The 15,603-nt window shown below is 33.3% G+C and overlaps 2 protein-coding genes and 1 pseudogene across 2 annotated transcripts; 1 reads left to right on the top strand and 2 right to left on the bottom strand.

Moving 5' to 3' along the window:
• Window positions 1–4,020: 4,020 nt before the first annotated feature.
• Window positions 4,021–4,977, bottom strand: LOC110736119. The gene has a single exon (XM_021916271.1). The coding sequence runs from the start codon at window positions 4,712–4,714 to the stop codon at window positions 4,271–4,273; it is 444 nt and encodes a 147-aa protein (XP_021771963.1). The 5' UTR covers window positions 4,715–4,977; the 3' UTR covers window positions 4,021–4,270.
• Window positions 4,978–11,182: 6,205 nt separating this feature from the next.
• LOC110736118 lies at window positions 11,183–12,061 on the bottom strand (annotated as a pseudogene).
• A 545-nt stretch (window positions 12,062–12,606) lies between these two features.
• On the top strand, window positions 12,607–15,358 carry LOC110736117 (NDR1/HIN1-like protein 13). Its single transcript, XM_021916270.1, has 2 exons — window positions 12,607–13,536; window positions 14,572–15,358. The coding sequence occupies exons 1-2, from the start codon at window positions 13,030–13,032 to the stop codon at window positions 14,956–14,958; spliced, it is 894 nt and encodes a 297-aa protein (XP_021771962.1). The 5' UTR covers window positions 12,607–13,029; the 3' UTR covers window positions 14,959–15,358.
• The last annotated feature ends 245 nt before the right edge of the window (window positions 15,359–15,603 follow it).

The raw sequence follows: 15,603 nt of genomic DNA, 5'->3' as shown, positions 1-15,603 counted from the left end.
CTTAGGAATATATATGAAGTATGAACTATGGTTTATTTTGTAATATAAGGTTTTGAATGATATTTTTTTTTTTGTGGTAATAAATAAGCTATTTTTTCTGAAAAGTTTTGTGGAAGAAAATAAATGGATGGAATTGATTGTTCTGGAAAAAGTAAAGAGGTTCTAGAGTGAAGAAGAGAGGTTATGTTAGAACGGGGGAGATGCTTTTATATACAACAAAAAGTAGGGGAGTTGCTTCTAGTGATATAATAGCTTACTTGATACTCCCTCCGTAAATTGGAATATGTTTATGAAAATATAATAGCTTACTTGATACTCCCTCGGTAAATTGAAATATGTTTATGAAACAGAGTGAGTACCTTTTGATATGATAATAGCTAAAAAAAAAAAGAAAAAAGTAAAGTTAATTAATGTTGTTTGATTGGAGGTGCATAATTAATTAAGTTATAAATAATAAGTATACGAATAACTGTTTGCTAAGTGTTGAATTGGGTTTAGGAGGAATGTCCCACGCTCACTTCAAAATTCGTGGATGAGATGCACTAATGGAATTAATCAGCACAAAGCTAGAAATTGCTATGGAGTAGATGTTTACCATATCATATCATTCATTTCAAATTTCAATAATTGAGGTGCATTAGTATAATTGGGTTGGTCACTTTAATTTGCTGTTGTCATTTTCATGAGGTAACTACCAAACAATCTTGTTGTGATCCTACTCCAATTCTCCAGACACTCTTTTTATATATTTTATGGAGTAATAGTCATAATTTCTGGTAGTGCATACTACATGGATCTAGCAATATGACTTTATTTATTTGGTGCATATACATGACTTTCACTTGATAGGTCATGTCACTCATGTGCATAGGTGGATCTAGTAAGGGATATGGGTGACACATGTCCACAACTTTTAGAATAAATGATAGATTTTAGACAAGTTAAATAAGACATACATTGATCTAGCGGTTGTATTAGTTAGTATCCCGTCATTGTAATAATGATCTTAGATTTCCATCTTCAATCATATACTTCGTATAACAAATCCAATTACGCAGCAGTGTTCTCAACAGACATAAACTATTACATCCTTTTTGAATCTATCTTAGCTTGAGCCATATGTGTTTTGTTAGTAAGTGGATGAAACAAAGGGTAGCTAATTGACTAAGATGGCACATGAATAGAAGTGTAGCATGTCACATCGCATGCCTTTGTTTGGTCTTTGTATGTGATAAGACTTAGTAGCAAAGATCTATAATCAATATATATGTTACATGTTTGAATTTCCACTCTTTAGAGCAAGATTATTGGAGAGGATACTTATATCCTCTCTTCTACTCTTTCTGTCTTTCTCCTTTTAACACATTATATTCTCTTTCTTGCACATCATTTCCCACTATCTCCTTCCTCTTCCTCTTTCTATTTCTTTATTTTTCCACACATCAAAGAGGATCCTCTCTCCTTTCCTCACTCATACTTTATATACCCCACCACATATTATCTTTCTTAACAAAACATTTAATTTTGGAATAATTATAATTTCAAGTGATTGAAAAATAAATTAGCCTAATTAATTGTTTTTTTATTAATATTGATAAAATAAATCGAGTTGTAAACTTTAAATAAATTATATTATAAAGGTAAAATTTGCATTAAATAACTGATCAACACAAAGATAATTTAGTAATGTTGTTGAAAATAACCTAAAAACATTACAATTTTGTTAAACATATAACATTGATAATTCACCAAAAAAAAAAATATAGCATTGATAATAATTAACTAACAATTACACTAACAAATTCTAACATTGACAATAATAAAAACGAATTTTATCTAATGTTGTTAATTAGAACAATACACTGACAATAATTAAAAAAACGATGACAATATTGATTAAAAAAATAAAAAATAAATAATGATAGTAAAAATATAGCTACATGCTTTTGTGGAACCTTTGCATCAAGTGGTTGGTTATGTTTTTGTTTTTTTTTTTCTACAAAAACTCATCGTTTCAGTGAATAGAAAGGCAAAAAAAAATATTAAATGATGAGTTTTGATCCACTAACATATCCTCTTCCAAATATTTAATATCCTCTCTCTAAAGAGGATATATTGCATTCCTCTTTAAAGTAGTATCCTCTCTTACATTTTTACATCAAGGAGGATACTACTTTGGAGGAGAGAGAGTGAAGGGAGGATGATATATCCTCCTCAATGTGTGTTCTCTTATAGCTCATTCGTACCAAATAATAAGTCTATAAATCATATATATATGAAAATTTTACATAGTCAAATGTATAAGAAATCGCGTGTTGTCACGCTTGTCTTGCTCAAGTAGGTAACTCTATGTAGCTAATAATTATTTAAAGCTTTGAAATGCTACTACTAATTAATTAATACACGGCTTTGTCATGGCTTTACTTAGATTGTGGAAATTCTACCTTTAAAATTATGCCGATCCATGAAGATACTTTCAGGGCCGGTGTTAAATTCAATGGTATAGATCCTTTCATGCACAGTAATTATTTAATTTTGGCCAATGACCACTTGCCACGTACAACCGATCATGGACCACATTATGGGAAAAAGATATCTAAAATTATGCTAATTTTTCAATACAATAATACTCATTATTGGGAGGAGCATTATTCTTGAAATGCTGGTCCATCTTCAAACTTTAGTTTTTCATCACTTTATCTATTTGTATATTGTAAATAAAGCATATTTGGAAGGAAAAAAAAAAAAAAACAGAGGGAATAAATTATAGTCTTATTATGCGCACAAAATGTGCTTGACCAAATACCTATGTGCAATTATTCATTTTTATATTAATCACATAATGCAACCTCGATAATGTTTGAAAAATCTAAGTGCATGAACTGATTTATACATGATCCTTGTTAATGAAGCTTCCCGACCTCAAACATGTGACATTTAGTTCTTTAAAAGTACATGCATAACGTAGATTTACACAATGGTGATATTTGACCTTGTACGTTGTTTTGAAATTCATTTAACCTTAACAGTGCAAAGAACATGCGTCACTAACCCACATAAGATACCAGAAGTTCTATCTATAATGCGATACGAAGCATTAAGTCCCATGAGAAGAATTTTTTTCTTTTTTATTAAAACAAAAATTATCAAGATTTGACTTTGTGAATTGGGTAAAATTAGTCAATATAATCTCAATAACACTTGGCATTGTCGCCTATAATTATCGGTACTTATTATACATAGTAATTAGGAGTATGGGCTTTTGTGCAATCCAAACGGCTTTGAAGTTTTTGATTGATATCCAAATTTCCATAAGATTAGGCCCTTTCTTGAAAAAAATATGGTCAACAATTTCAACTCTTTTAAGCCAACTTTGGGGAAGGTAGGCTTGAACAATCCAACAAAAATTAGGGTTTTTTTAGCAATTTTTTGCATGTACATTACTCTCTCCGTGTTTTAATAAATGTTACAGTTTGTCCAACATATAGTTTTAGACAATTTAATTGACTTAAATAAAATAAGAGGTAAGTGGGGTAGTTGGAGTATTAAAAAATTGTAAAATAAAGATAGTGGGGTTAATAGTTTATTGAAAAGTAATGAATGTGAGAAGAAGTATATAATAAAAAAAAAGTAATAGTGGATTTGTATGGAGACCATGAAAGGAGAGATATATAATATTTAAAGGTAGTTTTTTGCCAAAAAAAAAGTGTAACACTTAGTAGATACCGAGGGAGTAACACAAGTTGGGGAGTAATTATTGATCCATATGATCTGATACCCACGTCGTTGGCTCGTTGTTTGTAGTTTATTGGAGTAAACCCCACAAACACCTAATTAGTTTAGATCTTATCTTCACTCTTAGCCAAATAGAAGTATTGTTCCACTTACATTGGGAGAATGATGAATGACTTTCTTGACTGTTTTTTTAATTAATTTTTTTTTATTTATTCACATGATGAGTACAATTCACAACTAAATTGACATCTATCAAATGAATTTGCTCACATACTGACTACAATCTAAATGATGTAAACGGGAGCTAATCATAGATCCGAATTACCACACCAAAAAGTCCGAAATTACAAGGATGAAGCGTAAAATTACATAGTTTAATCTAGATAGTGATGAAGATACATAGTTTGATTTGATCTTATTGAATTCAAGCATAAAACACTTGACTAATCATCATACATACTATTACATACAATAATTAAAAATAAGATTAAAACATAAATAACACTGATAGAAAATGATGATCAATCTAATCTAATTAAGAAGGATGAACTTTATGAGAAGAAATCCCTTTCCAAGCAGATTTCATAGAATTAGTAGCAGAATTAAGAGCACCTTCAATATATTTCTTAGAAGCAACATAAGCAGCAGTTTCAATAGTTTTACCCATCCTTCTAGAAGCTTCACCTAAATTTAACAAGCTATAATATTCAGCCATTGCTTCAGTTTCCATTTCTTCTTCAAACCTTCTAAACTCTTCCATGGCACTTTCCATTGCTGAATTTAGATCCGCCTCTGCTTCTTCCATGGCTTCTTCCGCGCTTTCTTCTTCTCTGTTACACTCTAACTCCATTGCTGCCCATGATTTATAGGCCTCGATTTCGAACAATTTCATTAAATCTTCAATGTTTGAAGGATCAAAGCTCTTATCTTGGAGTGCTTGGTTTGATAAGAAGCTAAATTGAGCTATCAAATCTTCCATATTTTTGTTTTTGTTTTTGGGGCTTTTTAGATCTGTTTTTGATTCAGAATTAATCTTAGTACTCTGTTTTTATTAACTCTGTTTTGGGTGGTGAAGAGTTATGAAGTGAGGATGTTTGGATAGATATTGATATTGTTGTTGGAAGACATCATCATATCAGCAAGTGGCTAAAGAAATTCCTCCATTTTCTTTTTTCTTCTTTGTATAACAGTAAAGTTATACCGGTAACTTTTGACTTCTTTTGCTTGCTTACTAGGAGTTCATTATTATTGATTTATTTTTACTAGTTAATTTTTATTTATTTTTGGCAGTGTGAATGGTACAATTTTAGTAGTGAAGATTAGCGCAGTCTTATCTTAAAACTTAAATCTATTGCCACATCAATAATTAACTTAAATTTAATTATTTTTTTTTAATTTAAAATTATACTAAGACTTCTTAAGACTCAATCAAATTTACCTCTTCATCCCTAAGACTCATTCTAGATTTCTTTAAAACTTTTTTTTTCCCCTTTAACATATTATATTATAATATTAAAATTCACATCATACAATAATGCAATATAGATGATGCATAAAAATAAATTATAATGGAATTACATGAAATTAAAAGATTTTAAAATACATGAAAAATTATAAAAAAAAAATAAAAAAAAACATATTGCATTAAAATAGTTGTAATGTAAAGTAAAATTGACTAATGTAAAATTGATCTGAATTCAAATATCACTTCCTCCAAAACGACTCCACAAATGTTCAACCAAATCATGTTGCAATTAATGATATTTTCTGGTGAGTCTTCCTGCAGCTGGATGCATATATATACTTTGTTTTCCAAAAGAAAAAAAAATACAACGTATATTTACAATTTTTTTTTTTATATATAAATCAAATAATTAATGTTTTTATATAAAAAAGTTAATTAATTTATTTTAATCAAAACACTATGTTTTGATGTGTATATAGTTAAAAACACAATGTAGAAGTGTTAAGTTGAGTCTTAAGTTGAATCTTGAATTATCAAGACTCCACTTGAGATTTTGTTAAGACCAAGCCACATAAATGCATAAAAAAAAAAGTCTTGTCTTAAGACCACATAATCAAAATTTGATGATGTCACCTAGAGTCTTAAGAGTCCCTTACAAACCCACTACTTCTGATACGTAGTTTCAGTTCGTGGGAATACTTGAGAAAGTCCAACTTTATCTAGTTTGATAAACAAAAAATGTATATCAAGAGAGAAATTCGTAAATCAATCAACAATTTTTTATTATTTGTAGATCTTACTCTTGTTGATTTTATTATGAAAATATCATCCTGAATGACATAATTAATCGATTTATTTACGAAATTTTCATTTGATAAATGTTTTTTTTTTTTTGTATCAGCTAGATAAACTATAGTTTGCTCGTTAAAGCTTGCAATCTAATCGCTTGGATAACTTACGAAAACAAAGCTAAGATAATAGGTCATTAGTGGAATCCTTATTTTTTCTTTTGAAGGAAAGGTCATTAGTTGAATCTTAAAAGAGACATAATAATAAGTTAAAATATTATTAGTAATGAATGTACAATCATAAAAATGGTAATGGTCAATAAAATTTGAACTCAAGCGTATAACCCATACCGGATGGGCTGTTGGGCCTGATAGCCCAAACTTTTATCAAAGTATGAGATCAAAGATTCAACATGTAAACCCATGAATGACAAATTCAATAGCAGGCCATGTTTTTTTTTTGAAGGGTGACTAATTAATTTAATTATGTGACATCAAGCAAATGTTTCCCAACTTATGTCAATACTCCTTAATAAGTAATCAGTAATAATTCAAGTTCCCTCTAGGGTTTTCTCTTGGGAGGGTTTCCATCTAGCTACTGCTAGTTCTTGCTTCATACTCGAAGGTTGATCAATTCTATTTTTCTATTATTCCTTATATTCCTTCTTATTTCAATCACAATTGTGGTCTTGCTACCCTCAGCCATGGCAAGTCTCGAAAAAGAAAGTAGCGATGATTTAGACCTTAATATAGACCCGCCTAGTGTTGACTGGGTGGACGGAGGAGGCGAAGAAGAAGATGCGCATATTGAATTAGCTGTTGTTGGGAGGATTTACACGTCTCGTAATGTCAACTCTAATGCCCTAATAAACACGTTAAAGAAAATATGGAACCCTAAGCATGGATGCGAGGCGAACGTGATTGGAGATAAACTCTTCTTTTTCCAGTTTCATCATTGGAAGGACAAACAGTTCGTTATGGAATTGCAACCTTGGCATTTTGATCATCATGTCATGATTCCAGATGACGCCAAAGGTAATACGAAACCCTCTGAAATTCCCTTGCACCTAGTGCCTTTTTGGGTACGTGTATATGATTTACCTTTTAGGGGTAGAAGTAATGAAGATAATGCTAGGAGCTTTGGTGATAAAATAGGATCTTACATTACTATGGATAGATCAGATGTGATAGGGATCAATAAATCCTTAAGACTTCGAGTTCGTATTGATGTTAACAAACCGCTTCAAAAAACGGTGGAATTAAGAACTGGGAAGGGGGTTATGGAGGTGCCGATTAAATATGAAAAGCTACCTGTTTTCTGCTACATTTGTGGTTTGTTAGGCCATGGTGAGAAAGACAGTGAGGAGAATGGGATTCGCAGAAATTACAGTGAGAAATTGAGAGTTGCTACCCCATGGAAGGCAACAAAAAACGAAAGTCATGATGATGTAGGGGACCTAAGAAACGCGGTGCGAAAACTCTTCATTACTAAACCTCTTCCTCATAATTCCGATGATGGAGAAGAGGTGTCTGGTTTGGGCAAGAGCATGGCTCAAGATGCAAAGACGCTGGAAGTCTCTGATATAGAAGGGTGATTGGATGCAACCTTGGAAGACTGTCACTTGACCCCATTTGATGTGGCTGAGGAGGGAACAAAAGGGGGGGTAGAGGAGAGAAGGGTTGTCCAGGAAGGCACTATCGCAGGAGAAGGTGCTTTTGGTCATGATCATGGTACCAAGGTAACTCATTTGGTAGGCAGGAATGATGAGGTAGGAGGAAGAGGGGGGAGGAAGCAGTGGAAAATATTTTGTAGGGAGGGCAAAGGAGGGAACAAGAAAGAGGGTAGGCTTTTTGAAATAGGGAAACGTGTCAGGGAGGAAGGAGGGGAAACGGGAGAGGAGCAACATATTGGGAAGAAGATCATTTACACAACTTTTTCTAATGGTGTGGGGCCGATGGCGGAGGTTGGCAATGACCAACCCCGCCGTATCCAATGAGTGTGCTAGCTTGGAACTGTCGGGGAATGGGCAATCCCTGATCAGTTCGGCGACTCCAAAAATGGAGTCACAAGTATAGCCTAGAGATTCTCTTCATATCTGAGACTATGGTAGAGAATACAATAGTAGAGGAACTTAGGGGTGCATTGGATTTCCATGGTGCATTTGGAGTTTCAAGCAGAGGCCAGTCTAGTGGCTTATGTATTTATTGGAGGGAGAAGGTTGATTTTAGGCTAGTTTCATTTTCACAGCACCATATATGTGGTGACATTTGGAGGGAGGGAGCTCTGAAATAGAGGTTTGCTGGAATTTATGGCCGGGCTAAGGCAGAAGAGAAAGCAAATACTTGGCAGCTCATGCGAAATTTATGTGAGGACGAGGTTCCAATTTTGTTGGGGGGGTTTTCAACGAGTTATTGTCTTATGATGAGAGGGAGGGTGGTGCGCTTGGGGAGAGGAAGGAGATGGAGAACTTCAGGGAGGTGGTGTCTGATTTTGAACTGCGAGACTTGGGGTATAGAGGCACTTGGTATACTTGGGAACGTGGTAGAAATCCGGATACAAGGGTCCGTGAAAGATTGGATAGATTTCTAGGCTCGGTGTCGTGGTGTGCAATGTTCAATAAGGCGTATGTCGATCACATAATGAGAATTAAATCGGATCATGCCCCCATATTGCTCCATTATGATGATACCCCTGTAAAAAAGAAGAAGAAAAAGAAAAAAGAGTTTAAATTTGAGACGTTTTGGCTAGCTGATGAAGGGTGTGAGGAAATTATTAAGGAAGCTTGGGTGGGGGGTGCGAATTCAGACGTGATGGGGAAGGTGTCAGTTGTGGGAAGGAAGCTGTTAAATTGGAGTGATGAGCACTACAATAAGTTAGGGAAGCAAATTGTCGATACCGAGTTTGCATTACAAAGAGCTCAAGAAAGGCCTAGTGATGAAGAGAGTTGTAGAGAATGTAGTGAGCTTGAGAAAAGGTTGGAGGAGTTGGAAGGAAAATATGAATCTTACTGGCACTAAAGATCTAGAGTTGCGGAGGTCAGAGAAGGTGACAAAAACACGAAATATTTCCATCACAAAGCCTCACAATGTCAAAGAAAGAACACTATTAGTGGTCTTTGGGATAAGGGTGGAGTATGGAGAAACGAGGAGGAGGAGATAGCCGTAATAATCAGTGACTATTTTGAGGGTATTTACACATCATCAAAGCCTACAAATGCCGATTTTGACCATGTGCTCGGCAAGGTGCCAGCTAAAATCTCTCAAGCTATGAATGATAGGCTCATGAGACGGTATACAAAGGAGGACGTCCACACGGCCCTTAAACAAATACACCCTAGCAAGGCCCCAGGTCCGGATGGCATGCATGCTATCTTTTATCAACGTTTTTGGCATATTGTTGGAATGTTGGTAATGATGTAGCTAATTTTGTCATTGGAATTTTAAATGGAAATGGCCTGCCGGAGAATGTTAATAAAACAAATATTGCCCTCATCCCGAAAGTTAAAGAACCAAAATTTGCCGCAGAACTTTGCCCTATCAGTCTTTGTAATGTGATATATACATTGGTCGCTAAATGTCTAGTGATTAGACTGAAAGATGTTTTAAAGGAGATCATTTCTGAAAATCAGAGTGCTTTTGTTTCGGGCCGTTTGATTACTGATAATGCTCTAATTGCCCTGGAATGTTTCCACTCTATGAAAAAGAGAAGCAGAGGCTGGAAGGGTCACATTGCTATGAAGCTAGACATGAGTAAGGCCTATGATCGGGTTGAATGGGGATTTTTGAGTCAATTGCTCTTGAAGATGGGGTTTGATGGGAGATAGGTTAACTTGGTGATGACGCTTGTCTTTTCGGTGAAATACTCCTTTGTGATCAATGGGGAGGTGTGTGGTGCAGTGACTACCTCCAGAAATACTCTTTTATTTTATCTTTGATAACTATAATTTGTAAATTTGTAATCCTACCAAACCTCAATATTGTGATCCTACCCACCCACTACTTGAATAGTCTTAGAAAATATGGCTTTTGCCCATGCTATAATCGTCAAACACATACTCACACTATAATTTCAATTTCTATGCACATTTGTTAATGGTTACTACACTAATTAATGTGATTATTTAATAATTACATGCCGTAGAATATTTTAAAAACAAAGTTTTTTTTTTTCAACAAGTTATCTTGTATGGAATGTGACCAAATGTAATTGTAATGATAGCAAAGTATACTTATTAGGTGTTTGGAGTCTTTGGACTTGACTTTAAGAGAAGTTAGCACTTGTAAAATCAATAAAAAAAAAAAAAATGCCGGCCCTATTAAAACTAGATAACAATCCAGATATTATTGTATTCATTTTTGCCAATAAAATGGTTAGTTGATTATTAGTTGGTTCATTTAGCTTGTTAGTTAAGGTTAAGCTAAGCTAATATGAAGTGATATTAGCTAGATATGCACCGGAAAAAAATATTTGACACATTGATTACATTTACCGAGTAAAATCAAATTTCAATCAAAATAATTGGCATAAAAGCCCTAATAGGCCTAATCTTATGTATTTAAGTGGTAGTCTCACCCTATTTATTTTTACATGAATAGAAAATCATAACACTTGTATGTAATACTCATTCCATTATCAACCTAAGCGATGCCATATTACTTTATTTTAATGAAAAAAAATAACCCGTATATAATTTATGGTGCACCGAAATATTCATTGTGACCAGTTATAAACGAATACATTTGGCACACCTAACGGTCATATCAAGCAAAATTACAAGGACTTATGATGATTGTTCTCTGTTGTATCTCTATATATGTAGACAAAATATTTAAGCTTGCTGAATCATAAGTATTATATATTCAAACAAAAATATGTTAAAATATCACCAACACCATGATTAATTGATTAAGCATGTTTTAACATTTTGGATGCCTTGGATGCTTCTTGTTGAAGCTTCAATCAACTCATGCATCAATATGTATGTGGACCATATCATGACTATGATTATGCAAGTACTAAGAAAGCTGAATCTTTAACTATTCGTGTTTATTGTTTGGGGCTTTTTAGGTAAATCGCGAAAGTAACCGACATTTACACAAAATTTTAACTTGTTAACTTGAAACACACTGAATGAACTCTTTAAATTTAATTAATAATTCATGCGTACATTAAGTTTAAAATTATACAACTTAATAACCAACAAAATACCTCAAATGATAATTGAACTCAATTTTGATACAATAAACACCTTAAAAACTGATAAATCAATTCCTGAAAATAGGTAAATTGATTCACTCTTACAAATTATCAATAGCTTTTGCCAAAGTATGCTACGTACGTATATGAGAGTGGATCATGCATATTGACCACTTTCAAATATTGATATTTGATTTTCTAACACTTACTCAAAATAACTAGTAAGTAAAAATCAAAATTAATTAATAATGCATAACATAGCAATCATATTGAACGGTAGCATCACCATTCTTAGGATTAAAAGTATAAGTCCTAGCTTGAACATAACCTCTAGCAAACCGAAACAATCCACTCCCACCAATCACAGGCATTTCTCTAACCATGTTAAACACCATATTCCTCCCTAACACTGTGATGGTGCTACCATTATATTTCCCTTCCACAAAACCAAAGTTCATGGCCATCAGAAGCCCTACGTCCGTCTGGCAAGCCGAGGCGTAGAACCCACCCTAGTTTTGGACCTTCCGTTAACGGGTTATCAATCATGTTCATCACACCAAACGCGGTGGTGGACTTCCTTGGCGGGTTCACCACCTTGACTGATGTTGGCCTTGGCCCTCCAACGATGTCGTGCCAATAGAATTTGAAGTGAGTTAGCTTTTCTTTCTTGAAGTTTAGACCAAGGACTTGGGCTTCTTCATCTTCTATGGTTCTATCAAAGGTAGCTTGGGTTGGTGATGGGAGGGAAAGGGAGTAGAAGATTAAGAGAGAAAAAGTGGTTATTTGGAGAAAACTTTGCATTGTGGAAAAATTAATGTGGTGGGGACTTTGATTGTTTTTCCTAATGGAATGTGCTTAGTGTTTTGATCTCAACCATATACTTGTATATATAGTGGAGTTGAGGTGACCGAGTCAAAAATAAAAATTAAAAAGTAGTCTATTGAATACCTTGTTAGCAATTCTTTCAGTGAGCTAATGAATAAAAAAAAAACCCTTTATTATTAATTAATACTAGATTCAATTCCGTATAATGCATAAAAGTAAGATGAAAAGATATGAGTTACATAATCAGTTCGTCTGGATTCATACATATTTTTAATGCAATAGATTTGCATTGCAAATGAATTGGAGCACAAGGAGGATGTTTGAGTTAAGAAATCATTGATGCAAACTAGTACCGGCCCAATTTGAAATTATTAGACATATATAGCCCATTAGCTCTAGGTTGAACATGAAGCAAGATAGTAACTTAAATTTGACCTGAAATAACTTGATTTGAATTTATCTAGCAATCAAAATGACCAATTAGCTACCGGTATATAACTCCCTTTTACTAAAAATGTAATTATTTGAATGCATGCAATAGTATTGTTGATATAGATAGTGTGGCAAATTTTGCGGCAACAATGTTGTTAGTTAAAAAGTGTAAAGTATAGAGTCAAATTTTAATATTTGATTTAAAAAGTGACAATGTGAAAAAATAAAATTTAAAGTAAGCACATAAAAGACAAAGAGGGGAGAGGAAGGGCGTGACGATTGACAACACGACAAGACGACTTATTTAGAAGGTGTAACAACCTCTCATCCCTAATTTTCTCTTTTCCAACCCAATAATTTCCCACCATTATCCACCCTCATCATTTTTCACCATGACAGAAAAACAATCCAATTCCAACACAAGCAAGAAAAGGAGAAATCACAACAATCATAACATTATTGTTAACACTACAATGCCTTCCTTGTTTTGCTCCAATAATAATCTCATACATTAACTGTTAGAACCCAAAATTATATTTCATCCCCTATTTCCATCCTCATTGTGAATACCGCTCCCCATTTTTTCGATGGAGGAGCGGGTCCCACCTGACCACGACCACGATCACGATCACAACCATGACCACGACCACAATCGTAGCTCCACGAACAATGAGGATCAAGATGAGGAATTCGACGATTTTTACAATATCTATCACGAGAAAAATGTAACGGAAAATGAAGACGAGGAAATGCGAATTGTCCCCTCTACAAAACAAGAAAACTCCAACCAACAACCTCATTCAACGTACATTATCCAAGTCCCTAAGGATCAAATATACCGGGTTCCGCCACCGGAGAATGCCGGGATTGTGGAAAAGTACCGGAACCCGGTGCAAAATAACCAAAGTGGTCGTCGGCGCCGGTGTGCATATTGGTGCTTGTCTATATTCCTTGTGGTTGCCTTCATTGTTAGTGTAATTGTTTGTGTGCATCATTTTACGTTGAGTCCTAAGAATCCTGATTTCTCTATCAAGCGTGTTATCATTAAGAACCCTCCGCCTTCTTCTAAGAAGAATGCTTCTCCTAAGTTACAGGTAAATTATACCCTACAACTTTTGTTTTTTTACGTTATTTTAATTACTACCTTCCTTTTATATTTTTTGCAACTTTAGAATATTTTATATCTCACAAATAATACAAGTTGCAAAAAAATATGATATAAAACGGAGGTAGCATTATTTTTCTTTAATTTGTGTCAATTGCATATTCTTCATGATTTATAGTTTGAAGATAATGTTTAATTTCATGCTTATTATTTGAGGTCAATCTTTGATTATTTTATTTTCGATTTACAATATTTTCAGCTATATATTGAAGGAAATTAGAAGTTTTTAGATTATAAATATAGACATTAAGGCAATTCAATAAGACATCAAATGACTCTATATTCTAAATTGCAGAAGAGTAATCTTAAGAGGAATTAAAAACATCAACGTACTACATACTCCTTTCATAGTTTTAGTTTTATTCCATAAAGATGTTAAATTTTACATGGTATCCAATGCACACCTTTTACCCCTTAATAATAGTTAATATACTAAGTTTCATATTATAAACTAGTTTTCCTCGAAAAAAAAAAACTAGTTTTTAGGCTCGGGCGATACCCTAAGTTACTACATTAATTCCATAATTGAAATTGTTATTTATATTTAATTTTGATAAAATGACATATAATATGTTGATAGCTCAGTGATAACATTTTAGTTTTTAAACTTAAGGTTGTAGTTTCAAACCTTATACAATCTATATTTTTAAGCAAGTGAAATGAAAGATTTGATTAATTAAGAAGGGCGTCGTGTGGTATGTAGGCTTGTTCAAGAACATCTTTTAATATATATAGTATAAATGTCATGAAAACACACATTATGATGAATTCAACAAGAAGATTACAAGTGATATAAGATTACATAGATAATGTAGTCAATATTTTTTTGGACCTTAAACAAATAAATGCTATTGGGCTTTAAACAAATTAGCCTATTGTATCTGTATGTACTCAAGTCCAACAAATTGATAACTCATCTATATATAAGTTTGTTAGTAGTGCATACTAATGTTGATTGTAATAGGTATCCTTGGAGACAACGAACCCAAATAGTGTGAACGATATCGGGTATGGACAAGGAAACGCCACACTCGTGTACAAAGGGAAGGCGATAGGGCACGGCTCGTATCCTGCGCTAGTAAATGAAGGATCTGGCAAATCTGATTCAGTAGATGTGGTTCTTGCAGTTTCGTCGAAAGGAGGTTTGCCTAAGGAATTAGTGTCTCAGTCTCATAACAACAAAAATCGTAAAAAACCACTGCCTTTTAACCTACTATTCAACATCCCTCTTAAGTTAAAGACTTGGCTATTTACCAAGAAAATTGATGTTAAGGTTGGTTGCAAGTTTGAGGTCAGTTCCGTCGGGGAAAAGATCAAAATTTTATCACAAAAATGTGATATCCAAAAATAACTATGATTGCTAAAACTACTACCACCTCGTAAACACAATAACGGGAAGAAGATCGATTATGGTGTTCATTTTCCAAACTAGAGTAACTCTCATAAACGAAATTGACTTCTGTGAGTTGACGTGTTCAATTATTTTTTTTTTTTTTTTAAAAAAACACTTATTAGCATTTGGGCCAATTTTTTCCCATTTATTTGTTGCCATGTTTAATTTTTCGTTGGTTGTATTTGTAAAAAAATTGACGTTGCATTAAGTAAATTAGTTTGAATTCCGTTCAATGCATGAATGTTTGATTTTTTAAAATTTGAGTAGCTTTAGTCAAAATATATATTGTAAATGTTATGTATGTTAGTCTTATTTATACTTACACAATATCAATTTATTAATAATTTTTACTCACTAGTAATTAGGGTGTATGTGATGAAAAATAATACTTCCTCCGTTTTTTTTATTGCATCATAGGGGTTTTGGAGGCAAAATTTGGTAGTGGGAAAAAGTAAGAGAGAGAAACGTAAAAATACAAAATTGTCCATGTAATGTAAGATAAAATAAAAAGTAAGTGTGAAAAAGTAAGGGTATGTTGGGTATTTGCAGTGTGAACATAGATATTTTTTATCCTAAAAAGGAAATGATGCAATAATAAGTAAA

Source organism: Chenopodium quinoa, unplaced genomic scaffold (genome assembly GCF_001683475.1).
Source record: "Chenopodium quinoa cultivar QQ74 unplaced genomic scaffold, ASM168347v1, whole genome shotgun sequence".
Taxonomy (NCBI): Eukaryota; Viridiplantae; Streptophyta; class Magnoliopsida; order Caryophyllales; family Amaranthaceae; genus Chenopodium; species Chenopodium quinoa.
This window is presented reverse-complemented; position numbering and strand designations above follow the sequence as displayed.

Coding starts and splice junctions, on each gene's coding strand:
- LOC110736119 (XM_021916271.1), bottom strand. CDS start 4,714: ATGGAAGATTTGATAGCTCAATTTAGCTTCTTATCAAACCAAGCACTC.
- LOC110736117 (XM_021916270.1), top strand. CDS start 13,030: ATGGAGGAGCGGGTCCCACCTGACCACGACCACGATCACGATCACAAC. Junction 13,537..14,571: donor ATGCTTCTCCTAAGTTACAG/GTAAATTATACC, acceptor TGATTGTAATAG/GTATCCTTGGAGACAACGAA.